Source organism: Scleropages formosus, chromosome 11 (genome assembly GCF_900964775.1).
Source record: "Scleropages formosus chromosome 11, fSclFor1.1, whole genome shotgun sequence".
NCBI classification, from domain to species: Eukaryota; Metazoa; Chordata; class Actinopteri; order Osteoglossiformes; family Osteoglossidae; genus Scleropages; species Scleropages formosus.
Genome location: NC_041816.1, coordinates 28,270,280 through 28,297,098, shown reverse-complemented (window position 1 = coordinate 28,297,098; position 26,819 = coordinate 28,270,280). Strand labels below are relative to the sequence as shown.

The 26,819-nt window shown below is 46.4% G+C and overlaps 1 protein-coding gene and 2 non-coding genes across 3 annotated transcripts; all 3 read left to right on the top strand.

The window, feature by feature from the left end:
• The first annotated feature begins 227 nt into the window (after nt 1-227).
• On the top strand, nt 228-26,819 carry LOC108930936 (apoptotic chromatin condensation inducer in the nucleus-like). Its single transcript, XM_018746431.2, is given in 20 exon segments — nt 228-434; nt 4,007-4,072; nt 4,526-4,649; nt 5,751-5,827; nt 5,957-8,146; nt 8,248-8,376; nt 9,908-9,993; nt 17,187-17,328; nt 21,496-21,541; nt 22,522-22,694; nt 22,947-23,117; nt 23,382-23,426; nt 23,428-23,554; nt 23,728-23,873; nt 24,422-24,529; nt 24,792-24,899; nt 25,070-25,433; nt 25,568-25,668; nt 26,344-26,685; nt 26,688-26,819. Coding segments are annotated over 20 exon segments (4,749 nt in total). The 5' UTR covers nt 228-296; the 3' UTR covers nt 26,754-26,819.
• LOC114911953 (small nucleolar RNA U6-53/MBII-28) lies at nt 3,778-3,891 on the top strand. The gene has a single exon (XR_003798016.1). It is a non-coding gene; the product is annotated as a small nucleolar RNA U6-53/MBII-28 (small nucleolar RNA).
• LOC114911955 (small nucleolar RNA U6-53/MBII-28) lies at nt 8,438-8,533 on the top strand. Its single transcript, XR_003798018.1, has one exon. It is a non-coding gene; the product is annotated as a small nucleolar RNA U6-53/MBII-28 (small nucleolar RNA).

Genomic DNA, 26,819 nt, shown 5'->3' with positions numbered 1-26,819 from the left:
TGCTTAGCTTTCGCGACGCAATCATTTCCGCACACAGCTGTACGACTATTTTACTCGCTGTGTACCGTTTTCCGGTTATTAATTTCGGATATTTGTAATTTCTGGACCGACTACTGCGCAAACGCGGGCTTTTTTTCGCGTCGCTTCAAACGGCTCTGACGAGTTTCGCGAGGGGGGGGGGGAGAGGGACACGGGCGCGTGCGCCCACCCCTTCCGGAGACGACTTACCTGTGACGTGGGCCGGGGAAGGCGCTGCGGCGCCCGGGCTCGCGCTGGAGAGCGAGGGGGAACGCAAAATGGCGGAGCTCGAAGACGTAACGCTGGATGGGAAGCCGCTTCATTCGCTCCGGGTGGCGGATTTGAAAGCCGCCTTGGAGCAGCGGGGTCTTCCCAAAAGCGGGCAGAAAAATGCACTTATTAAGCGACTAAAGGGGGTGAGTTTGACGGACTTTTTGGCGCGCGAACCATGCAGTCGGCGAGTCGGAGCGGAGAGTGAGAGTCGGAGGCCGAGCTTCGCTGCTTCGGAAACGGAGGCGGTTCGTGTAGTTGGCGCTCGAGTGCCGCGGCAAAGTACCGTGCGCCGGAGTTGGTGGCGCCGCCGCGGCGGCTGCCCTGCAGCATGTCGTGCGCCACACTCCTCCGGTGCCCCAAAGTTGACGTGTACGGAGGCCCGGGCCGAGTGTGTTTATCCGAGTCGCTGCCTTAGTTTTGAGTAGTACTAGTCGTCGGGCCCGCGCTTTGTGTGTGTGTTACTGCGCGGAGAGGAAGGAGGGGGAAGCAGCAGGCGGCGGGTCGGGGGCGCGCTCGACTTCGCCACCTCGGATGGCGCCGCTGCCGCTTCGGAATACAGTCGTGTCGGGGACGCGACGCCCAAAAGTGGAGGGAAAGAGCGCGCCGCGAGTTCGACTGGTACGCGCGAGGCGCGTCCCCATAAGCCGTCTCGTTTGAAGTAAATACTGTGCTGTACCACGTGACCGGCCGAAGCCACTCTTGTGCGCGGGGCCTACTCGTATGGGCCGCGCTTCTCTCTCAAAGTGCCATTTTATCGCTACTTTGTAATTGTCCCTGTCGCGTTTATTACTCGGATTAAAACGCCTCAAAAACAGGGCTTACGGTCTTTGCTCGTTGCCTCGCGCTTCCTACTTGGTTATATTTCGATGGCGTGGACGTTTCCCGGGAGACGTCGAGTCGAAATCAAAACCACATGGTTTTATGCTCCCCCCCCCCCAAAAGTGTCATAAAAAGTGTAAGGCAAGAACGATCGGCCGCGCAGGGAGGGAGTACTTAGTTGGGAAATAGCGCTGATTTGCGTGATCGCGGACGGCACGGTCACGGTGTCCGTTTGTTTACTGGTCGCCTTTCGAGATTTCGACTGGACTGAGTCAGAGACTAAGAGAGGGTGATGTAGAAAAATTACTTATGTTGCTTGAGACTTCACCACACACGACAGACTGAACTCTGATTGGCGCAGCACCGTTTGGGGTTCCGCAGGTGTCAGATCACGGGCTTTGCCCATTTGCATTTCTGCTCCAGCTGTTATGTCTTATGATGCTAATTTAATGCTATGTGCATATCTTACATTTATTCATTTCAACTGATGCTTTTTGCCAGAGCAATTTAAAGTGTGAAGCTACCTGCAGTTGTTGACTCCTTTAAAACCTGGGTCATTTTTACTGGAGCGGTTTAAGGTGCTACACCTGCAGGTGGGATTTGGGTCCAAAGGCAGCAACTGTAACCACTATATTACAGGGTAGCGCCCTGCTTAGCTGTTCCCTTGTAACTGGACAGTATTTACTTTGTCCCACTCCTGTTGTACTGTTGATGAAGGTAGTTACCCTGAATTGTTAGACTAAGAATAGCATGCATTATTTATGGGTAAGTCGTAAAGTTGCTTGTGGCTCTTTGTCCAAAGCTTACAGAGTTCCATTTTCCCTTGGTCTCCTATGTACGTGATAACATGTATTATTTTATTTAAAAAAAAAAAAAAAAAACCTACATACAATTACTCATGTAATGCATGCTGGTTTGCATGTTGGTATGACTACTTAAAGAATCATATTTGCATTTATGTCTCCTGTTGGTGAGGTACAATTTTTTTTATTCTTCTATCTAGTGAGATGTGCGTCACTTTGGAGAAAAGTGTCTGCTGTGAGAATAAATGTAAATGCAAAAACTTGATAAAAATAATAAACTTGTGTCACTTGAAGCGAGGAGGCTGCATTAAAAGATGTCACAGGATCTGGAAAGAAGCAGGTGTACTCCTGTAAATTTCATGTTCATTATATTATGACCCTGCTTTCTGATGCTAATGTCATCCAAAGTAGTGCATCTTACAGCAAAATTACATGATGTGGCCATTTCTCCCCATGTGACATAATGGAAAATGTTAATGTGGTTCAGTGATTCAATGACTGAATTATACGGGCGTATTCAGCTTTTCATCGTTTGCTGTCTCTCTTAAATTCTACTTTGTCACCTTTTTAAAAATTTAAATTATGAATAGTCCTGGGTCACATCAACACAAAGACTGAAGCAGTACAGAGAGAAGTTGCTGATTTGTCCATATACATAAAACAAGCGGAGGAACTAGAAAGGTTACAATATGTCACAGGTGTGATCGCACAACATTATTATCAAAAAAAAGGTTTTTGGACATTGCAGGATTCCTTTGCTTTATCTTGCAAATCAAATCTTATTTTTTCTATCAAAAGAAAGTAAAACATTTTGCTTGTCCATGTACACTTTCCATCAAAATTCAAGTGACGGAAACTGAAAAATTTACGGAAGTTGAAACTGACCCTACCCCCCATCCATTAATCACACCTCATGGAATATGTATGTTTCCAGTGTCGGTACACATGTTAAAAATGTTATTTCTATCAGTTTTTTCCCGTGAAACACACAAATAATATCTAATAATTACAGTATTAAAGGTGTACTGCACTGTATATTCTGGGTTACAGTATTTTTATATTTATAATTTAATTTACAATGACAAGATGTTCAGTATGTATGTACTATGTTTGTCACCATTTAAACCAGCTCTATATTGGATTAGTATCCTTCAGGCAATTCATTATAGTCATGATCATACTTATTAATCTCTGTGGGAAAGTTCACTCAGGCTACTGCTGTGATGGTGCCAAACACGTGTCTTTGGAAGGAAATCCAGGTGAACACGTGGAGAACATGCAAACTCCACACAGACTGAGCGGAAATCAAAGTCATGTTCTCTCGAATTGAGAAGGTGCTATGGGACAAGGGCTCTAGCCCTTCTGCCGCTGTCTCTCCCCAAAGGCTGTATCCACAAATATGCTACTGGAAGGGAGCTGCAGTGTTGTTGTAAACAGTAATGCATATTTTCCATCAATTGGAATTTCTGCAATAATATAATTTTCTACCAAAGTCCGAATTTATGCAACTCGCATATTGCGTAACCTGGAAACCGTCTCTATTTACAAAGGCAACGTCTGTTTGGTCACCTTTTAAAGATACTTTGCATAAATGGAAAGTTAGATTATGAAAAACAACCTTTACAGTCATAAAAGGCATTAAAAAGATAATTATTTGGTTTTTTTATACTTTAGATTTCGACTTGAAATGCATCTCTGTGGCTTAAGTAGCTTTTGAGACATGGTTGTAATTAAGGAGGAATATATGTACGAAATGAGATAGTGGAGAGCACGTTGCAGTGTTAGAGACTTGTGTTGTTACAATTTATAGATACTTTTGTATTAGTGGTAGTTGAGATATTCATGTCATTCATGGAAATGTGATCTCCGATGATGAGCCTGCCATGCTAATACCGATGCACCAGACTGACTGCGCTGTTAGTCTGGGTGTGGGTGAGTTTAACTTACCTTCTCACACATGGAGTGTGCACTGAGGAGAACTGAGACAAAGGCTGCATCTTCATGACCCTCTACCCCACTTTTGTTTCAAACTGTGTCCCCCCATTCGCTGTGCAGATCTGTCATGTTGAAGCTCCCTTGTTTCTGACTTTCAGGCTCTGATGCTGGAGAACCTGCAGAGAACCTCCACTCCACACATTGGGCTCCAGCCCAATTCTCAGGTAAGTCATCCATAATGCATTGCATCTCATCTCATGGGTCACACTGCAGAGTTTTCCCTTCAAGTCTAATTTCAGCCCATTTGTGCAGTGGGGCTTTATGCTTTCAGGATAGGCTCTAGGCCACTGCAACCTTCCAACAGATCAGAGGCTGTTCATAATGGATGGATTGTTGACATTATCAGCAAAATTGAGGGATCGTACCGTGTTCAAGGACCTTATTGAAGCAGTAGGGTGTGAGGCTTTAATGAATGCAAATCACATCTTTTATATTACAGTATGTATTGTAGCATGTATTTCAACCTGAATTCAGTAACATTGGTTATATGTTGAGCAGTATGTATACAGCAGTTGTCTGGGGGTTTGAACCTGCAGCCTTGTGGTCAGTTGGGTTGGGTCCCTCAGTCACTGTGCAATAAATTGTACATCATTTTGTGTGATTCTAACCTGTTGCAGATGGGGGAGGAAATGAGCCAGAACAGCTTTATAAAGCAGTACCTGGCCAAGCAGCAGGAGCTCCTCAGGCAGCGGCTGGAGCGGGAGGCTCGGGAGGCTGCTGAAGCGGACGGTGAAAAGCAAAGTATGTGTCCCCTCCTCTCCTGCTGGCCTTAAAGCCATATTAATTGACAGTACATTTACATGTATTCATTTACCCGATGCTTTTTTCCAAAGCGATGTATGTCTCAGAGAACAATACAAAGAGTGCATTACATGAACAGAAGGAGAGATTTGGATGCGTACATGTGATTCTAGAGTACAGTTAATTTGTCACAGTCCCCATATGGACCAGAATACATCACATGAGTAGCTGCATTAAGGTTTACTGTTAGTATTCACTAGTTTATAGTGTCCCTACAGAAAGTGTGTCCCTCCAGCTCTTTACAGTCTTTGACTTTGCATGAAGTTTTGGTGTCTTTTCCATAGCAGGGGGCAGCCCAGTACTTTGTGGGTAGTAGGATCTGAGAGTTGTTGAATTCAGTATAAGAGAAACTCCATAGCGAGGTTCCACTCCTGTGTATTAGTGAAGTAGCCCTGGTTATATACTTTCTTCTAGGTAGATTAGTAATGGGACTTAAGTGGGAAGAAATTAATTGATTCATCTACAAATGCATGACATTCTTATGGCACACTTAATTCATACAGCTGACTTCTTAGTGCCTTTTAGACCCTAAGTCCCCCTGCTTGTTACTAGCTTCCCAACAGAATTTATGGTCATACCAGACATACAATGCAAGCTGTGTCTCAAATTGTATGTGTTTGTTCTGCTTGAAGTGCTAAAGTACATCTTAATCACAGATGGGTTTTCATGTTCCATTTAATGGCCGTGCATGTATCTAAGAAATGTGGCTCATAGAGTTGTCATATGGCAGCTTATCTTGCATTAGTGTTGGTAATCATGCCATTATAAATTAGCTACATATTTCTGTACTTGTGACAAGTGGGAACTAGGCTTCAATAGTGAATTTATTCACAGACATTTTTTTCGGACAATCCTTGCGATGAGTGCGGTGTAGGTTGGCAAAATATACCTGCTTTTACTGTCACGGTGCACACTGACGCTGAGAATGTTTGTCTCTCGAGTCATCATAGATAAGCTGTCACATTATTGGTGTGTTCCAGTGGTGTTTGACGAAAGATGATTGATTGTTCACTGTGACTAACAAATGACCAACTGTTCTAGATACGGACAGTGCCGTAGCACCCGAAGAGGAAGACCACACAGAGGGTAACAACATCGCTTCCTGTCCAGTAGAGGAGGTCAGTCATTAACATCACACTACAAATGTACATAAATGAAATTTTCTGTCGATATATGTAGGAAATGCTGCTGCTGATTTGAATGATGCTGTTTGACTGTAGTATTCATCTGCCCTTGCTCTTATCTAGCAGCCCTCATTGTCCTCACGTACCATGTTTGGTCAGCCAGAAGATGACGACGGGGATGAAACGATGACCCAGGACGTCGATCGAGCCAAAGAAGACATGGAAACTGCCATACCTTCTGCTCCCCTGTCACACCGCAGGGCACTGATACAACACGCCTCAGAGAGACAAACAGAAGCGCCCTCTGCCTTCAGTTCACTTGCCCCTGAACCTGGACCCCAGGAGGCCCCTGAGGTCCCCAGAGGCAGAGCTCACCGCTCCTCCTCCAGCCGCTTGAGTCATGAGGAGCCTTCGACACTGGAGGCAGCCACAGGAGCTGCTCCACCCCGTGCTGTAGCCTCTCTGTCTGTCCGTGTCGTTGGGGACCATGCAAAGGAGGGCTCTGCCCAATCGGGGTCTGCTTCACCCCATTCCACTCCGCAGCTTGGCCGGTCTGCCCGGGGATCTGGATTCGGGCAGGACGAAAGCGAGGAAGAAGATGACAGCGATGAGGATGAAGACTGGGGTGTTGGGGCTGCCAGGAGGGGTGCCGGTCGAGGCCAGCCCCACAGCAACCTGCAGTCGTTGCGAGAGAGATCCAGGCGTAAACAACTGCCCCCACAGCATATACCCCCACCGCAACTACCCCATCAGGCCCCGCTACAGCTGCGGCAACCCACTCCCCCACCATCTCCTCCACCTGAGTTGTCCTTCCCGTTGCCTGACACACCAAAACAGAGCCCTCCTGGCCTGGATGAGCCTGAGGGGGCAGCAGCTGCTGCAGCAGCAGGAAGTGCAGAGAGGGTGGGATCGCCCCCCTCTCTTCAGCGCCAGGAGAGTAGCTCGAGTTCCGGCAGCTCTGGTTCCAGCAGTCCAGAACCTTCTCATCAGCGTGGGCCTGGCCCGCTCACCCTCCTGGCCCTTAAGATGGAGTCTGAGGGGGCATTTGCCAGGGGACGAGAACGCAGCCGCTCCGAGGATGACGAGCAGAAAACCGGTGCCCCTGATGCCGGAGAATCTGCCTCCCCGGCTTTGGAATCCCCAGGTGAAGGGCGCCAAGAGAGAACAGCACCCCCGGTCATACATGCTGGAAGTGTAGATTCTCAGTCGCCGTCCCCTGCTGACATTCCCACTGTACACGGGAGGAAGAGCGAGGCAACGATGATGTTCGCTGCAAAAGATCTGACGACTTCCACCATTCTTTGCACCAGCTTCAGCAGAGAAGATTCCGCCTCAGCGACGTTTGTGACGGCACCTGTAGAAGATCAGAAGGAAGAGAAAGAACCAGGCAAACCCCAGGAAGACACTGCAAAGCTGTCGGAGGTGGGAGAACCTAAACTCTCGGGGGGAAAGGGGGAAGAGGAGGTTCAGGTTTCTTCCGTGGCAGCTGGGAAAGAGAGAGAGAGCTGTCTTCCTCCGTGGAAGCGTGGGCGAGAACTTGGGGCTCCGGTGTCCGGCCCCTCTTCTCCCGCTCAGGGTGAAAAAGAGGAGCCCCTCGTAAGCCGAGTTCCCGGAAGACAATCTGAGGCACCGGAGAGTCAGGCTCCCACAGCCCTATCGCCTCAGCCCCCTTCCAAAAAGTTCCGCTTACTGCGTGACATGCCTGCTTCTTCTCCACCTGCCTCACCGCCCTCTGTGTCCTCAGCTGTTGTTAAGCATACTGGCGTTTCACCTGAAGCCCCTCCTGCAGGGCTGCAAGCCCGACTCATCTCCCCACCCCCAGATGAGGGACACAGGAGCAGTAGGAGCCTTGATGCAGAGAGCGGGGGGGTGCCCATCGATCCACTGGCTCTCGTGAGCGATAAAACAGCTGTCTCAGGCGGGCAGGTCACAGAGCCTGCAGCGTCCCACGTGGAGGGGGGAATGGCAGAGGCCCACAGTGAGGGTAAGGTGCCTTCAGGCAAGCCTGGATCCCAGTTAGGGAGTGAGAAGGGGCTTAGCGACACTGCTGGTCAGGCACATGTGAGGACAGCTAAGCCAGTGGAGGGTGAGAAACCCGGGCAACAGTTGGCTGCAGAAGCCCCCGTGGGGCCTGTGCTTCCTCCGTCACCCCCATCAGAGGAAGGCGATGTCGAACGAGAGAAGGAGAGGTCTTCATCATCATCCTCCAACTCTTCGTCCTCTGATTCTGACAGCGAATCGTCATCTTCACGTTCTTCTGAGTCGTCGTCCTCGTCAAGGGACAAATCCCGCTCCGCAGCTGGCAGCAGAAATGTGAGTGATCTGCAAAATGGAGGGAAGCTGTACGTCATACTCTATAGTCTTTCGGGGCAGCATTCATCTAATAAAGTGTCCTCTTGGTCCTTTTTTCTTAGCTTGGTGGCAAAAAGAGAGACGGGAAGATTGCCTCTCAGCAGGACACACCGGGCAGCCCCCGTCGCAAGAGGAGAGCAGAGCAGCAGCTGCAGGAGGCAGAGGAGGCTGAAGGTGCAAGTCAAAGCAAGGTCAGCCAGTCAGCCAGGCTCTTCTCGCACTCTTCCTCCTCAAAGTCTCTTCTCACCTGCCCTCCAATGATGAACTCGCCATGCTAATACTGATACACCTTGGGTGTAAGTGAGTTGAACTTGCCTTCTCACACTGGTGCAGTGTGCACTGAGGAGGATAAAAATTCCGTATTTGCCCCTTTTCTGTCTGTCTGTTTCTGTCTGTCTGTCCACATGCCCGCAGCCGAGCAATGAAGCGTTTCATTGTCTGGTCAGTATTGAGGTGAAAGAGATATTTGATGGTTTATTTAGGTGCCAACATACAACCTAAAGTTTGCAATAGCAGAGTTAGTTTTCTGCCTTTGAAAATGATATATAACTTAAATTGATTTAGCAACATATTCAACATGTATATGAGTTGTATGTACCGTATTTCTCCTATTTGACACCCCTGCTCTAATAGTAGCGCCCCCACCCGATAAGCCAGGGCGCAGCTAATATTTTTCTGCTGATTATGTTGATTTTTAATATCGTTGTGCACGTATAAGTAAAACTTTAGCTTCTTGAAAATGATCGATTAAACCTTAATTTAGAGAACACGGTTTTCTATTAACTTTTTATTTTTAACAACTACAGTGGATTTCAAGCTGTCTGGCCAAAAAATCGATGCAGATGCCTACACCTAATGTTCCTCACTGTCAACGTCGGTGCTGTGTTCACTGCTGTCGTCATCGGTGCCTAAAATGACTGGCTGCCGTTTTCATGGTGCAGTCTCAAAGCCTCGTGCCGCAAGGATTTGCCAGTGACTCGAACCCCACATTGACGTCGTTCCTCAAACCAGTTTATCAGAGCAGAGTTTCAATATCTTCATATCTGACAGGCCGACCAGCTCCTGACTTTCTCTTCTCAGATTTAGGTGCGTTTTGTAATCGTGTCTTGTTCTGGCACCAATCTTGCACTCATTGAAACATTGAAAGCTTTTGCGGTGAAATGTTTTCCTTTTTCTTCAGCAACTGCAATAACCTTCAACTTAAAAGCAGCTGTGTACGACTTTTTTTGCTCGCCATATTTAACCCACGTTGACAAAATGGCGATGCTCAGGCCGCATAGTTATCACGTGCTACATGCTAGGGAGAATTAGGCGAACTTCATAATTTGCACAATCAGGCCTCAAATAGATGCGCCCTGCCTTTAATTTGCGACGATAATTAGGAGAAATACAGTATATATAGCAGCAGCCGGTAGCATAATGGTTAGAGATACTGTGTTTGGACTCAAAGGTCACAGCTTCAATTCCTGCCTGTGGCTGGTATACCTTTGAGCAAGGTACTTACCCTAAATTTCTCCAGTAAAATTACCCAACTGTATAAATGGGTAAACAATTGTAAGTAACTTAACACTGTAAGTTGCTTTGGAAAAGTCCATCAGCTAAATGAATAAATGTAAATATGAGCAGATATTTTTAAATCCCTCAGCATCTTCATGAATTGCATCCCTGTAATTTTTTTTTCCCCTTTTATGTGTGTGTCTCTTTTTTCTATTTCTGTAACAGAAGCCTTGTCCTGGCCAGGATGGAACAGATCAAGATAAAACATTAGAGATGAAAGCAGTTGGAATCAAGAGGGACTCCTCAGCCAGGTTAGTGAATATTACAGGCGTGCACAATTTACTCAAACAATTGAGCATACCTGTAAATATTAGATGTGAAGCATTGCTTTATTTCCTTTTCTATGTACTTCTATTACTGTTTTTAAAAAAAAAAAAGTGAACTGAAACTGCCAGACTGCCACACTGCCTGCATTTCCCAAGGGACACAGGAGGGGAGATCTGCCTACCTGCTTTCCATTCACTCTAAGCTTTTGTGCCAGAGAAGGGTTCCTGAAAACCTTTCAGGGGGTGGCTGCACATGTTCCCTCCCTGTGACACTCTCTGGGTTCAGTACACTGTTTCAGAGGGCTGTCCACAGTAGCACAGGAACCCAGAAGATAAAACACTGGTCCAAAAAAAGGTTACTGTCAGTTTCTCTGTGCATACAGCCAGCTCTGGTGGACCATCTTGTGCACTGCCTTTCTTCTATGTGATTATTGAATGTTTCCTTAAGTATGAAGAATTGTTGGAATTCCAGGTGAACCTGCATGGTTTCCATTGGCAGGTTTGTCTTTCACCTTTAGGTCACAGTTGTGCTGCTCAGCCCGTTCTTTAAATGTTTGTGAAGAAATACTCCTAAAATGCTGACCTTATCACATGCATCATTTCAGAGCTACAGATGGACACCCTTCTATAATACAATTGCACATACTGTGCCTTCATCCTATTGACATATGTTTGGCAGTTTTGTGGTCTTACGGTATGAACTGGTTGTGAAGTCAGTTCTTGCTGAAAAAGTCTTCACTAATCCTGGCATCAGCTAACATGATATGCAGCTGAATAAAATCCAAGAGGGTTTTGATAACTCCATTCCACTGTCTTGACTGACATATTCCCACTATGCGCCCTGAAAATGATGTACACTGGGTCTTCAGGTTACAAATGTTTGTTAAAGATTTTTGATGATATGCTGTCTGTTGAAAGACATCTTTCCCATAATATAAAAGAGCAGCTGGTAGCACTGTGGTTATAACTGCTGCCTTTAGATTAGAAGATTGCTGCTTCAAATCTCACCTGCTGCTGTACTACCCCTGAGCAAGGTACTTATCCTCAATTGCTCTGGTAAAATTGCCCAGGTGTGTAAAAGGGTAAATAGTTGTAAGCAGCTTAACATTATAAATTGTTTTCTTTGTCTGTTGGTTTTTTTTTCTTTTTTTTCTCCTGGAGTGTGGGACTGGATTAATTCCGCTCACTTTTCCGGGTGTTCAGAGCTTGTCTGCCGTTTGCAGCTGTTGTTAATCAGTAACAAGATGACAGACATTGCACATTTTTATTGTATAAGCCAGGCACTGATTAGCATTTAATAAGAATTTTTGGAGATGCTTTTTTACTTTCAGTCATTCTGTTTGTTTTACTGTAGACTGAAATTAAAAATCTTAAATCTTGCAGCATATTTACTTAATATGGTTATATCTGAGAATTTTGCAGAACCTATCCAGCAAATAAGTTGATACATCTCTATTATTACACCTTTATTGATCATGTACATAATAAAGCAAATTAAAAGTAGATGCTGAATATTGCAGATGTTGGATGAAGTTAGTCTGGCAAAAGACTGGAATCCCTTTCTATGGTATATCCACGTATGTTCTCAGGATAGATTATGCAACTGGGTAACACTGAAGTAAGATGAACGGTTGAGGAAACCAAAACAAACAAATCTTGCATTGAGTTTTTCATTAATTTAAGCATTATTTGACATTGCTATAGAACCTAATCTACAAATAAATGAAGGAACATTTGTATTTTTAAGTTTTTACTGACTATGACATATTTGTTGGATTTACAAGCAGCCCGGAGGTCCTAGTTGTGTTTGTAATTTGGGGACCCAGTGTATTTGCATTATTGCTTCTCACCTTCCTTTTAGTGATGTGCAGAGCTTTTCCATTGAGCAGTTGTGTTCACCTGCCTCAGAAGCATCTGGAACTTCACAGGACAGAAATGTGGTTCTGTAGAAGTGGACTGGCAGTAGTCTGATTAGAATGAGCTGTCATGCATAACTAGACCACTGACGATCTCGTATGAGCAGATGATGGTCCCACAGTAAACTGCCAGAGGCCCAGTGAAGATGCAGGGGGTCCAAAAGTAGGCTAGTGTGGGCAAGTTTGAATACTGATAAGTTTAAAACTCCAATAGAGCCATTAAGAGCATAGGTGGGATTCTTCTGGGCCTCATTTCTGAGAGATAAAAGCTGCTTTTAGTTGTTTTTATGTTATACCCCAGAAATCCTTGATCCTGATGCTTCTAATGTACACTGCTCTTTGTTCAAGCTGATCTGTTTATTAAAACCCTCCTTGAACACTTTGCAAAATTCAAAAGTAATAAGGACTCATTACACTTTCAGTACAGGCTTCCCTCACATAACCAGAAAAATTTGTTCTTGAACATTTGCTTGGAAGGTGAATGAATGAATCCCAGAGGGAAATTCTTTCCTTGCAACAGCATCCACTAAACAAATGTAGACACAAACGTACATACAGACATACATTCGAAAAACAGCTAAGTATATAAATAAATTAGGTACATTAATGCTTGGTAGATAAATGTCTTTATGCAAGAGAGGGCAGTGAACTCTCATAAAATTGGAACTCCATTTTCATTCATTGACATGGGAGGCATTGATGTGGTTGTGAGCCATGAAAGATTCACCAAATGCACAAAATTCCTGCCTTTCATTAACATGGAAAAAAATGTAATTCATTACAAAATCCAGAATTTCATACCACCACCTAATATGGCAGTTTTAATTTAATTACTGTAGTCCCTACTGAGATATTCACAAAGTATAATTTGCAATAAACACATAGTAAATCAAATCATGTCATTCATAAGAACTTCCATTCAGAAGACTTCTCTATCTTTTTACTTCATGTTTTTAAGGATTTTTTTTCTGTTTCTGTCTCTCCAACTTATTTTACATTTGATTTGATTTAGATATTGTGATAGCTGATGAATTTAGACCCTAATAAAGTGTGTGAGGATGTGTGAGAGATGCTTGTGAGCATGAACACATCTGTGAATCTCAGTTGTCCCATAGAAGCTGTGCCACATGAGACACAAGGCTGCCCACTTCTGTTTTTGTGTTTAACGCCACCAAGGCTTGCCTCCTCTTCAGTGAACATTTTCACTCTTATGAGGCATTTCTTGTGAGGGAGGTCGTCATGCACATGTTGGGGCGCAAATTGCACGTACTGCTGGATGCATCATGTTCTCAGCAGTGCTCCTTATGTGGTGGAAGACTGTACTGTTAGGATATACAAATTTGTGTTGGAGTGTCGCTTACAGTGAACAACCGTTGCATTTTTCATTCTGCTTGTTACCTTTATCATTTCTAGAACTTGAAATGCAAACAAGCTTACATGACTGGAAATTAGGCTCTGCATCATTTTTATTGTCCATTTATGTCATGCTGTCAGTTACTTTTAATATCATTTAATTCCATATGACCATTCTGTTGAGCCAACACCACAATGAAGACAAATCTGTAATATAAGCTAAGATCAGATCACATCAAAGATGGTATTTGCAGCACAGGTTTGTACAGAGAGAATTTCATGCTTACCTGTATCTCTGTCCATGTCACAGTCTTAAGTTTCTGTGTCTTTCTCTGCATTCTGTCTGTGGAATGAATGTCAAGTATGTAAAATGTCCACAAGGCACTATATTACTGGAACCATCAGGTCAGGGTGAAGGAGAAGGTGGAGCACAGCTGTGTTAGTTTCTTACTGCTCCAGTTCACCTGGTTCACTTTTAGTGAGAACATTGCCACTGAACATCAGAGCAGTGTTTTTACCTGGGTGTTTTATAACTCGAGGTGCCTTCAGACTATGGTTCACAGGGTTTTTTTTTATTTTATTTTTTTTATTTTTTTTTTAAGTGTTAATGGTTTCGCTCTATGCATCTATGAAAATGTGTGAATGTTAAAATCCTTGTCCCACGGTAAGGTACCATGGCGAAGCTCTTTTACTGCAGCGAACGTGTGTTAGACATTCAGTGGGAGAAAACACATACATAGCGGCTCCAAGATCTTCACCACGTCTCTTACTGCCCTTTCTTTTCTGGAATTCTCTCTAAACATACATTTAATGTCTCCGTTATGTTTAACACGCTGTTCCCTTGGCCTGAAATTTTCTAAGTCCCTTCGGGGACCAGGCGTCCGCGGAGGAAGGCCCGAAAATACAGTATTTCATTTTTGTACTCAACGCAACTGTTCCGTTAGAAATGTTTGTGTTTTGTTATGAGATTCTTTTAATTCAGTTTAAAAGCTTTAGATGGCGAAGAAACAACTCTTGCTTACGATCATAAATTGATGAAATGAATCAATATAGTCCCTCACGTCTTGACCTTTGTAATTATAATTTAACGGCATCAAAGGTGAGGTGGCGCATCTCGCTTTGAAATACTGCTTTTTGACGATTTTAAGTGAACACGATAAAGACGTGTCCGTGTTTTGTTTCGAGTTTGGAGCAGGAGAAGTCGGCTCTTCGCCACTTGAGTTATCGATTATTCTCGAATTCGACACGACATGGCAGCGTAGCTCACATTTTCCGTCAGGCGCCGCGAGCGACAACCTCCCGTGCGCCGGGGCTCTGATCGCAGTAGCCCCTGGTTCTCTACATTCAGATCTGCCAGGGGGTTCGGGCTCTGCTTTGCTACCGACTCGTATTCAATGGACACGTATCGTCCGTGGGCGGCTCGCATTTGTAGTCAGGCGCGCGGCGCGGCAGCCCCACGGCCGCTGTGGCTGCGCTGAGACGGGTCCTTGCGCTCGCCCTCGCGCTCGCTCTCCTCCCTCAGCCCTCCTTCGGCTCTGTCCAATATGGCGGCGCTGCGTGCCTGGCCGTTCTGAGACCGACGCAGCGCATAAACCCGCAGCGAGCATTTTAAATCAAAAAGGAAAAAACTCTCCGCAGAGCAGGAGCGCCACCGCTTAGCCAGGAACTGCCGATTTCGGCGGAGCGTTTCGGGTCTGGCTTCGGGCCCGACAATATGCTGTCCGAAAGCAACAAAAACGGGTAAGCTGGCGAGGCAGGGGGGCGACCGAGGTACGGCGTTCAGCACCGTCTTCTTTTCCCTCCTCCTCCTCCTCCCCTCCCTCGTCTTTCTCTCGCTGCTCGGTCCTTCGGCTCACACCGAGTCCCGAGTGTGTGTTCCGAGCAGGGAAGGGTGCGTGGCGTGCGCGCGCCCGTGTGTGTGTGAGCGAGCCAGTGAGCGAGCTAGTCAGCGAGCGAGCGCACATTGGGGGGTCGGTGGGGGTCGCCGGCTTCATTGGAGGCTGCGGCTCTCTGTCCCCTGCGAACAAGGGGCCGAGGTGTGTGGCCTTCCCTCCCTTTCATTTCCCAAGTCCCTCAGTGTGACGTGCGGCTGCGCTTAGTGAACAAGCGAGTGCTGTGGAGGATCTTTCTGGAGACCAGAACTGTGTGTGTTGGGGAGGGGTTCTCCCTGGAGGAACCGCTTCTGCTGGCCGCGGGGACTCCCAGGGCCATTTTGCATCCCCACGCTCCGACCCGTGCGATGGAACGCTTCCTCGGTCGTCCGTTGCCTTTCCTCCTCTTCCAGCTCCAGCGTTTTCTACACACGTTATTCCCAAGAACTCTTTAAACGATGGTATTTTAACTGCCTCCTGGAGTCTACGATCTTGTGAGAAGATTAGGAGCATCAAGGAACCACCTGTTTGTTCTGTGCTTCCTTGGCATCTTTCGAGACCCACGCGCATCTCGGGCAACAAGAGTTTCTGCGATGTTCCCTTCCCCACCCACCAGTGAGGCGTTGTGGGTGCGAGTCTCTGGCCAGAGGGGCAACACTTAAAAGTGCAAAGGCTTTATTTCCAGCTGTGTATTCCAGTGGTGGCCCATTCTGACCGGGCACAGGAGATACTGAATGTTCGCTTAATGGCCTTTGTGTTATGCTGTTACTTTTTTTTTTTTTTTTTTTTTTTTTAAAAAAAAACATACAGTTTTCTTGAGTAAGGTAGAGTAGGATGTGCCTAAGGAGGTCTAGGAAGACTTATCTAAGTGTCATTTATTGAATGTAGAAATGGTATTGACATCAGGTTGTCAGGCTGTGAAAGAATGAGGTTATAGAAGAGTTGATTTCCAGCAGATCTTAATGTCTATTCTGTGTACGTATCCGTTGTCTTTGAAGTTGTGTGCCTTCCTTTAAAATGTAGCGGTACCTTCACAGTGCGTCTTGACTCCCGTGATGGGTGTGGCAGTGATGGTCTCTTCTTCGGGCCATGGGGCAGAATTGCTCCTTGTCCGGTGGGATGTGAACATGCTTTCTGGAAACAACTTAATTTCCCATGAAGCTCAGAGTTTTTTAAATTTTATAAATTGCATTGGTGAATGAAGCTGTAGGGATGCAGCTCTTCAGGCCTTAGGCCTTGTGGTGCCATAGATCACGTATACTCATGGGTTTACTTCCTGCTGTGACACAGTGGAAGAGGAAGTATCACGTACCTGATGCTCACCCAAGTGTCTCATCTTGCATTGCTTTTCAATAATTAGTCCGCTGAGATGGGAGGGCCCTTGTTGCTCGTGGGTTTGTCTGTTGCACAGAGACAAGACCTGAGCCAGCTGTCATAACTGCGCCTGCCCTCCCCTCAACCTCACCTAATCTCGAGGGAGAGTAGGAACCCAACAAAAGACTAAATAACATGGCGGTACTTATTATTGGGTGACATACCACTGCTGTGTCTTACAAGTCCAGTACTACTTGCCACAACTGCAAGTTTTCTTCAGTCATAGATGGAAGAAAATAAACTCCATGTTGCTTGCATCTCTCTTTAGTGTGCTGCCTTTTTTTGCTTATCCAATGTGGCAGTCTTGTTCTCTTGCCACATATGTACTGCGATTTCCTCTCTTTGGGTCATTGAATGTTTGAGGAGTTTCCTGTATGTGTGTGTGTGTGTGTGTGTGTGTGTGGTACACAGTGCAGCACTGGTACAGGTTATCTGTCTGCTGGTCAGGTTATTTATAGTGCAGTGAGGCAGGGCTGACCCAGATCAGTTGGCTGAGTCTCTCTACCTCTTGTGTGGTTCTCTTCACCCGTTTGTGCATCTTTCACTGACGTGCGTGTGTACATTACCTGCTGTTTACCTCACGCTTCTCTTCACGTTCAGCGTCGCTGCATGTCACCTGTGATATTAACTTGTGCTCTTCATTCACAATGTGTTCCTTCGCCAGGGAGTTGAAGCAGGCTGCTATGTCGGAGCCGGCTGACTCTGCGATGCAGGTGGACGCACACTCAGAGTCGGAGGGCGCAGGGGTACAGCCGCACCCTGACAGCCACGGGGCTTCAGAGAGCAATGAGGGCCGCTCAGAGGAGGTAAGGCTGCACAGAGGGAGGAGCAGGCAAGTGGGTGGTTGACTTGTGTCCGGTGCTAGTGAGCAGGCAGGCAGGTAGGCAGTCAGGCAGGCAGAGGGGCCCGCTATGGGACAACTCGCACTGTGGTTTGGATGCGCTCGTACAAAACCGGAGTGCAAATTACTCGAATAAAGACTGCCAGATATGTTTTTTTTCTTTTTTTTTCTTTCTTCATCATAACAATGTGAGAGCATACACCCGTAACCATGCAGTCTGGAAATAATGGAATAACGTAGTCTCTGGGGTTTTGTATTTTGTTGTGAAAATACCATTGCACCTGGGAGGGTTCAAAATGGTAGACACATACTTAGCTGTGTTATATGTATCATGTAAATGATTGATTTTAATCCCTGTGGGTAAAAGGCAACATTTGTTCCATCCCTTTCTACCGTCCACCCTTTTCCATTCAGTCACCTCCTTATCATTCATCCTTCCCACTGTTTTATCTCCTGTGACAGTCACTATGTAACTTCTTCCTTTTGTACCATAAGGCTCCCACACATGAACACAAATGCACAAATCCAGCCATTCTCTACAGTTTGTATTTTGTATAAAACATAAAATTTCAACAAGCTTTCCACAGAAATTTTCTTATTTAAAGTAGTAGTGAGATTAATTTGGATTGACCGAGTGCACTGAAGATGGAAGGGCAGCTAGGGTCACACTTAAGAACCTACCTTCTAGCATCTCCCCTGTCTGCCCCGCATGTTGCCTTGAGTCTCGGGTAGCTTTGTGGTATGTGGAGATTACTTTAGTTCTGTTACCTAATGATTTAAATCCTTTGTGGGAAGTGAATCGTTTTTGAAAGTGTGGGATTTAGGCTCTTACCATTTTAAAAAGAGGCCCCTCCCATTCCTGTAATGTATGGATTTTTTTGGTGCAAAAGTTGTGTATTTCTGGTGTGTGTGTGTGTGTGTGTGTGTGTGTGTGTGTGTGTGTGTGTGTGTGTGTGTAGTCTCCCATCCGGAGTCTACCATCCAATGTCGCCATGTGATAGATAATGTGAGAGATTGTTAGAACAGTGACAGTTGGGTAGTTCTGTGGGATTATCCCTAATGTTGTGGGTATTAATGATGAGGGGAACTCCTGTCCTCTATATCTGTATCTGTTTCTCTGTGGCTGATGTTTAAAACCCCATTGATTGCTTTGTTGTAAGGTGCTCATGCCTCTTCCATTGCCCCAATTGGTACCTGCGCACTACCTCTACTCCTCCACAACCTACTACACCTGTTCCGCTATGCCCAAGCGACTTGGCTGTACCTGAGCTAGGCCCCTGAGTCTGCATTGAGTTTAACTGCAAGGTCCCAAGCACCACCGCTGAGGGAGGCTGCCGGAACACTCACTTGTGGCCGTGTTGCCGCAGAGAGGGCTTACGGAGCCATGTAACGGACTGCAGGGAGTGGGAGGTATGGCCTGTCATCAAAGAAGCCATCCCTAGTGCGAACCCCTCCTGTGTCTGGCAGGAAGTCCCAAGGCACGCCATGTGTTGCAGACACTGCTTCCAGCCACAGCATCAGCAGTTTGCATTGATTTCTCACAAGGATTTTGCATTTGCTTCTTCCTGCTGGATTAGGAACCTGAATTTGTACAGAAAACATCCAGATCCTTCATAGTTTGTGAATAATTTCCCCCTGACCTGGAGTTTTCTTGCCGAATGCATGTGAAGGACTAAGCTCTGGCAGGGATTTACAAATGAACATTACTGTCACTGCTGAATTTGATTGACTGGATTGGATTTATGAACTGTGAACTACTTCTACTAGTACTACTACTACTACTGACAAACTGCTGCTGCAGGGTCAGTGACCTCAGTCATTTAACCTGAATATTTCCACCGGTCTCCAAAGGACTTGGAAAATGTGCCTGCTGATGTTTTAACTGTCATTTTGACAATTGAACAAGGCAACACTGATGGAACTGAGCTCTATTGTGAATGAACATTTGACTTCCACAGAACTTGATTTTCATCAAGATGAGCGCCTGTGCCTTGTTTGAAGTTCAGATTACATCACCTGATGCATCTGAGCTCTTTTTCCAGGTTTCATTGTCAATGGATTATAATATCCTTTCAACGCTTGATGGGTTCTTGTTTTGGGCCTTATGCTGGTTGACAGTTGGGCCTGAATGCTGTAACCAATCCATAGCTGGACTTTGTTTGGCTCATGCTGCACTGATAACCAGACATCATCGTGGATTCCCATTCGCTGCTCAGCTTCGCTGTCAACCAAGTTGCCGTTGGGCGTGGGATGCAAGTGACCACTTGTGCACAACTGAATAGCCAAAAAGGTCACTGTTTCATTGGAATGGAAGAGTGCGGTTCCACATGTCAAGATTTTGCATGGCTTCAAACTCGGCTGCAACTATGGAGCGAAATGCAAAGCCTATTAGCAAAACTGACTGACATTAATGTGGTTGCAGCATGACTTCAGCAGACTGAGAATGGGCTCCACTTTTCACCCGTATTGCATCGCCCTTCCAGGCACTGATACATCAGTCATTCTGCCTCTGTACTTGACCAGTCACAAACTACTAGTCACTCAAGTCTTCAATTTTCACACGACGGTGGCGTTTGAATCAGAACATCTGCTGTAAAAGTCACCAAGTTTGGTCGCCTGCGTGATGGTTTGAAGCAAAACTGTTTCAAATGACCAATAACTACCGCTTTTGTCAACCATGAGTAAGCCTGAGGGGGAGGTCAGAGGTCAGAAGGGGATGCTTTTCTCCTGTCTCGAAAGATGAGATGGCTGTCTCAGGAGTCCAATCACGGAATTGACTCCTGGACCCTGTGTGCCACAGGATGGCTGCTTGTCTACTCCTTCGGTTCCTAGGACTGGCTGAGTGACAGTGGGGATGACGGTGCCAAGGACAATTTCTCCAGGGAATTCAAAGACCACACCTGTCATGCCCGAATTAGGGGTTGAAGGACATTTAAAACCACCCCTTTCCCGAAAGAGACTTGTTTGTTGCTAGTGAAAGGAGACTATTTGAACAGTACATCCCCTCAGAAACAAAACGAGCACTTCCTGTCAGCCGACCAGTCAGCATACTCTCAAACTGAGTCCTGTCCACACTCCTCATCTACCTCTGATTGGACCCTTGTTGGCTAGATACAGTACACACTGCGGTGCGGTTGGGCCATAGCCGAGCCAAGTGAAGATCAGGTGTCAATGGTACCAGGAAATAACTTGTCATTTCCTCTCCTTTTGTACATGTATGCCTTTTTTAAAAAAAAAAAAAAAAAATTTTAGTCCAATGTAAAATGCATTTATTTGAAAAAATAGGGATTTGACTATTTTAAAACATAATTGCCTTTATTTAAAGCTATGGTTACTGCAGTTTTAATTTTACTGAGCTCATACACATTGTTGTTGGACACCATGCTGCAGATGATTTGTGCACCTTTTCGGTTGCCCTCTTAGTAATCCAGCACAGCCCGGTGGTTTACTTCCACCCATGGGTGTGTTGCTGAACAGTACCTGTATTTCTTGCTCAACTTGAACTGCAGTACCCTTTCAGACCAGGTCTGAGGCTAGTGGTCAGAACAGCAGTGCTTCCAGGGCAACACTTTTCTTTACATGGGTTCAAAACTTTTTTTTTATCTCCTTCATTCTTTTGTGCATCGGAGCACAACATTTTACCTCTTTGTAGAAACACGTTCCAGACATTGTAATTATGTAAGTAAACTAGTGCTTTTTTTTGGCAATATACTCCTAGGCCCCAGTAGTCGTCATATTGACAAAGAGGCTGTGGCCTATGGACTATGCAGTGCTCCCACTCCCCCCCCCCCAAAGTTGCAGTGTTTCTTTAAGTAACCTGTAGCAGCCTTGGTTCTGATCCTGTGGACCCTCTAAATCAGACCTGAGTAAAACTGGCTTTCCTGTCTGTAGATGAACACTTACAGGCTGCAAGAAGTTGTGGTAAAAAGGCGATTTTAGCCCAGAAGGAAAGTGTGCACTGGAGTCACTGCTGTGATACTGTGCCCCTCTACCCAGTCCCCCATCTCTGTTTTTATTGATAGCTTTGCTTCTCTCTCTCCCCCCTGTCTCTGTCCATTTGCCTGATTTCTCCCCTCTCTCTCACTTCTCCCCTATGCTGGGGTTGTTGTTTTTTTTCCTCCTTTTCTTTCAGAGTGCTACACCAAAGTCATTCACTGCCCGAAAGATCTCGTTGAACAGTAAGTATCCCTTGGTCATTTGCAGTGTTTGATTTTCCTGCTTTTAAATAAAGACACCCTAGATCTGATATGATTGGGGTTCAGAATATTGGCCTGTGTTTTTAGTATGTTTACCCAGTTTTAATACCACGTAGTGATAGTCAACACAATCAGTCTAGCAGTGACCGTTAGCTGAGTTTGATTGGGCACAAACGCATAACAGCTGTTAAGTGTCTTGTTTTGAAAAGTTGAAATACTTTAGTATTTCAGTCGATCACTGACATTGGAAAAACAAAACATTTGCTGATTGACAGCGTCTGATGTCACATTCAACATGAACACATCCATCACTAACACAAGGGTAACTTTCTCAATGAAAATATCAGTGGAAATAACCTAGAGTCTTTGTGCAAGTGGTACGCAAGTAGTGAGTACAAGGGTGTCAGTGGTGAGGTGGAGTAAAAATATAATGTAACTAGTCTGTGTTCAGCAGCCTTGCAGTTCAAATGAATTCCTTGTTTTCGCTCCTGCAGTCACCTCACTTTTGTTTGGGGTTGGGGAGGTGGATCATTTTCATCATCCTCCTCACTGCTCTAAAGCTCATTATAGTGACTCCTCTTGATTTCAGTTTTTGAATCTAATCTCTTTTTCATTTAAAAAAAGAAAGATTTGGTTCAACTCTTGACCATTTTACGAGTAGTGCCATATCACGTGTGTGTATTTTTGTAGCTGAAATGTGTGCTGGAGGAGATATTGTGATCTGTAGGTTTGGCTTTTCGGTGCGAGACCCTGTTTGCTCTCTCTGTCTGGACACCATACAGTCCTCTCTAGAGCAGGTAGTTAAACTAGTGTTTAGTCCCCAGTGTGTTCTGCTCTGAGATATTCTTCACCTTCTTTTGGTTTGTGTGTTCACACCTCCACTTTGATTCCGAAACTTCCAGCTGATATTTGTGCACGCACACACGTGCACGCACACACATTCACACACCTCTCCTTCGTAGCAGCTAGTAAGCCCTCCCTGTGTGTTGGGGGCACGGCGCAAACGGCAGCCTCCTCCACGGCTCTACCGGAGTCCGAGACCGGGGGCCAGGCAGCTAGGAAGAGAAGGTGGGGCTCGAGCACTGTTGTTACTGCCAAGAAGCCGTCCATCAGCATCACCACAGACTCACTGAAGGTACAGTGAAGAAATAATATTGGAGTATTTAGTGTCACGTCTGCAGACAGTCATACTTAACTGGAATACTTTTTTTGCCCTCCAAAGCAATCTCAAATATCTAAGTAGCTTAATATTTTATCATTAATTATACTCCCCCCCCCCCCCGGAGGTGGGGATCAAAGCAGGGTCTTCCAAGTGCAAGGTGGTTTTTCAACCATCATGTTTACTGCTGCCCCTAAATGGTACTGACATGTACTCCGTCCTGTTCAGTCTCTAATCCCAGACATCAAGCCAGCCGCAGGCGCCGGGCCACAGGAGGCGATAGTGGACCTGCACCCGGATGAGGGGCACCTCTCCGCAGATGAGGAGGCTGCTGATCGAGGCGAGAGGGGGGACCAAGGCCTGGAAAAGGGCTTGAAGATCAGGCGCACAGTAACGCAGGTTTGTGCAGATGTGTGTAACTTCCACAGCAAGTCCACCTTCCATTAGGCAACCCCTCGGATACTTCTGGATCTCCTTGAAGTTTTGGGAGAACTGTTTCCTAGCTCTAAATGCACCCTGTCACTTAGCTTTTCACCACTTTTGCACATGCCTTACAGGCTCTTTTGTGCTCTGTTTTGTTGGCTATGAAAGCTGCTCTGTTTACAGTGTATGCAGTCTTTGCAGTGGCTCAAAATGTGAAAATATGATCTTTGCATTTGTCAGGTGGTGCCTGCTGAAAACCAGAGAACGGGCAGAAGGACAAGGAAGAGAAGAGGATGAGGATGAGGAAAGACAAAGTGACAGGGTTGTTCTGGAGGAGGGGAAAGATGGCTCTGCTGAGGTCGCCTTGGAAACGCAAGTGGTGCCTTCGGCCCGTGAGACTGAAGTAAAGAAAGGTGACTGACGTTTTTAAATAAGTGTTTAATAAATGTCTGCATTTAGAATAAAACAATACAGTGAAACAGGTGAATTCATAGTTCATTCTCTGCTCTCTGAGTGCTGTTTTCTATTCATCTCTAAATTATTTTCAGAATTAAAACTGCATTTTTAACTTTCTTCATTCTTTCAGTCACACCTAGTGACACTTTGGTGCGTCGCTCCATCAGCCAGCAGAAGTCGGGCGTCTCCATTACCATCGACGACCCTGTCCGAAGCACAAAGCAGCCTTCGCCACCACGTGGCAAGATCACAAACATTGTCCACATCTGTAACCTGGTGAGAAGTTTACTGTTTAAAGCGGGCCATAATAGTGATTAAAGCTGATGCCTTTGGACCCAAAAGTTGCAGATTTGAATCTCACTTCCAGCAGTAGTACATCTGCATACATTTACATTTATTTGAGGCTTTTCTCTAAAGCGACTTACAATGTTCAGGTACGCACAACTGTTTACCCATTTTACAGCTGGGTAGTTTTACTGGAGCAATTCAGAGTAAATGCCTTGCTCAGCTGTACTAGAGCTACAGGTGTGGATTGAACCTGGGACCTTTGGGTCCAGAGGCAGTAACTCTAACCACTACGCTCCCAGTAGTACCCCTGAGCAAAGTACTTACCTTAAATTGCTCAACTGTATAAATGGGTAAGTAATTGGAAGAAGCTTAACGTTATAAGTTGCTTTGAAGAAAAGCATCAGCTAAATGAATAAATGTAGGTGTAATTTTACCGCACCCTGTTTGAAGCTGAGCCCGTTATTGAGGCACAAACTTGGGTTTGCTGACGGGTTGCAAGAATTGCTCTTATTTGACCTCTGAGCTTTGGTTCGCAGGTAAGACCTTTCACTCTGGGCCAGCTGAAGGAGCTGCTGAACCGAACCGGAACTGTGGTGGAAGAGGGTTTCTGGATCGACAAGATCAAGTCACACTGCTATGTGACAGTGAGTCACACTGCTCTCCATTCCTCCTTTTGCTGTGCACTTTCACTTATGGATTATTAGAGTCGTAGTCCTTCTGTTACTGCACAGAGTGAACTGTTAAAACAGTCAATGAGTGTCAGAAACACTGAAAATGTCTGGAATACTCTGTTTAGCTGTGGTACATTGTACACTTAATTTTTACCAAAAAAAAAACACATTAAATGGCTAGCAGGTAGAGCAAACATCTACTTCATGTTTCTGTGTGTTTGACTCCTTTCCTCAGTACTCCAGCACAGAAGAGGCAGTTGCCACACGTGCCGCACTTCATGGAGTTAAGTGGCCCCAGAGCAATCCCAAATTCCTCAGCGTGGACTTCTCAGAGCAGGATGAGGTGAAGCGCACACCTCTTATCCAGTGTCGTCAGTCTGTGTAACTTGTCCCATTTCCCTGTGACCTTCTGTGTCTCACTGTTCAAAATACATTCCAGAACATGTAGTATGTCTTGCGTAAGAGTTGTTCAGAAATAAATGTGAAAGCACCGTTCTCTCCCTGCACATGCAGCTCGACTTCCACAGAGGTCTCCTGACTGTAGAACGCAGCGGTGGGGAGGAGGAGCGCAGCGTCCCTGCCGGGCCTCCCTCCGGACCCCCGGGTCGGCCGGGGACGCTTCCTCCCTTAATGCCCGAGCGACAGCAGCGCGAGCGCGGCAGCGGAGGAGTGCGCGACCAGTGGGCCGAGAGGGAGCGCGAGATGGAGCGCAGAGAGAGGACCCGTGCCGAGCGAGAGTGGGACCGAGACAAGGTGCGGGACTTCGGCAAGCCGGGGGAGGAGCGAGAGAGCGCAGCCAGACGCTCTCGCTCGAGGGACAGAGAGAGGAGGCGCAAGGAGAGGGCCAAGAGCAAGGAGAGGAAAACGGAGAAGAAAGGTACCCCCGCAGGGCTCGGTCCAGCACCTGGTCTCGTGCTGATCCTTACAGAACTTGTCGCTACAGACGCATGTCAACTCAGTGTAAAAGTGCCGTCCAAACTCAGGGCTCTCCTGTGCTCGTGTTCGTTACAGAGAAGGCCCCGGAGGAGCCCCCCGCCAAGCTGCTGGATGACCTGTTCTGTAAAACCAAAACGGCGCCCTGTATATATTGGCTCCCCCTCACAGAAGAGCAGGTGAGACGGTTGTGTGACCTTCGCCCTGCTGTCGTCGTTGCTTCATATAAGTTCACAAAAACATCTTCACTTGTAAGCACCCAGATGTCTCAAAGTGAGAAATGCAGACTGTGGAGTTCTGTTACTCATCATGCTTCAGTGTTCCAGCTGTGCCCTGTTGGGAAGTCACTAGAACCTAAATTAAAAGGAAGAATAGATGAGATGCTTTTAATTTGTATCAAGGTGTACTTTAATTTTTACTTAGTGCCTGTATTTTTCCTGTTCGTTAATATGTTCTTATGAGTAATAGAGTACAATGTTTACTCCAGCTTAGACAGTTTCTGTTCAGGGAGGTTCTGTTTTACACATGTAGAAACTGCTGGGATGTGTACATTTATTGTTTGGAAGCCCAGTAATGGAGTTACTTAAGCTGACATACAAAGGTAACATCTGAAAGCAGATATTTCAGTATTGCACACAGAAAGGTGTGTGTGTGTGTGTGTGTGTGTGGGGTGACCTGCAGTGCTCCTGTCCCCCAGGCCTGGAGCTCCTTCCGTTGTAAGAGGCGCTTTAGGGACGTTTTTCAGGAGCACCGGTTCGGACCGGTCTGTGCACCTCTGTGTGATGCAGGCTCTGCCCGGTGCCAGCGACACACTCGGTGCTCATCTCTCTCTCCCTCCATCGTGTTGGCTGTAGGCGGCGCAGCGAGGAGCAGAGCGCGCCGAGCGCATGAAGGAGCGCGAGAAGCGGAGGAAGGAGCTACAAGAGGAAGAGGACAAGAAGCGAGAGGAGGAGCGCAAGGAGAGGGTGAAGGGCAGAGAAAAAGAGGGCGGGGCTGTGCCCAGCACGGGGGTGGGGGTACCGGCCGAGTTGCAGAGGGGGACAGGGAGAGAGCGGGACCGCGACCGGGGTCGAGATAGTAGAGATAGGGATAGGGATAGAGAGGGGGACAAAAGGCGAGACTCGTACCGCGCCCGTGCGGCCGAGTCCAAAGCTGAAGGTGGCGCCAAAGGGGGGCTCGGCGGGGGCCTGAGTGGGGGCTTGGCGGGGGCCGGCGCTCTCGCAGTCGTAGTAACCCCCCCTCGTCCCGGGACCGACGCCGCTGACCACCATCTCGGGGGGTGGAACAACACGCTCTGAGCCCAGCGCTGAGGGTTTGGGAGTTTGAGGTT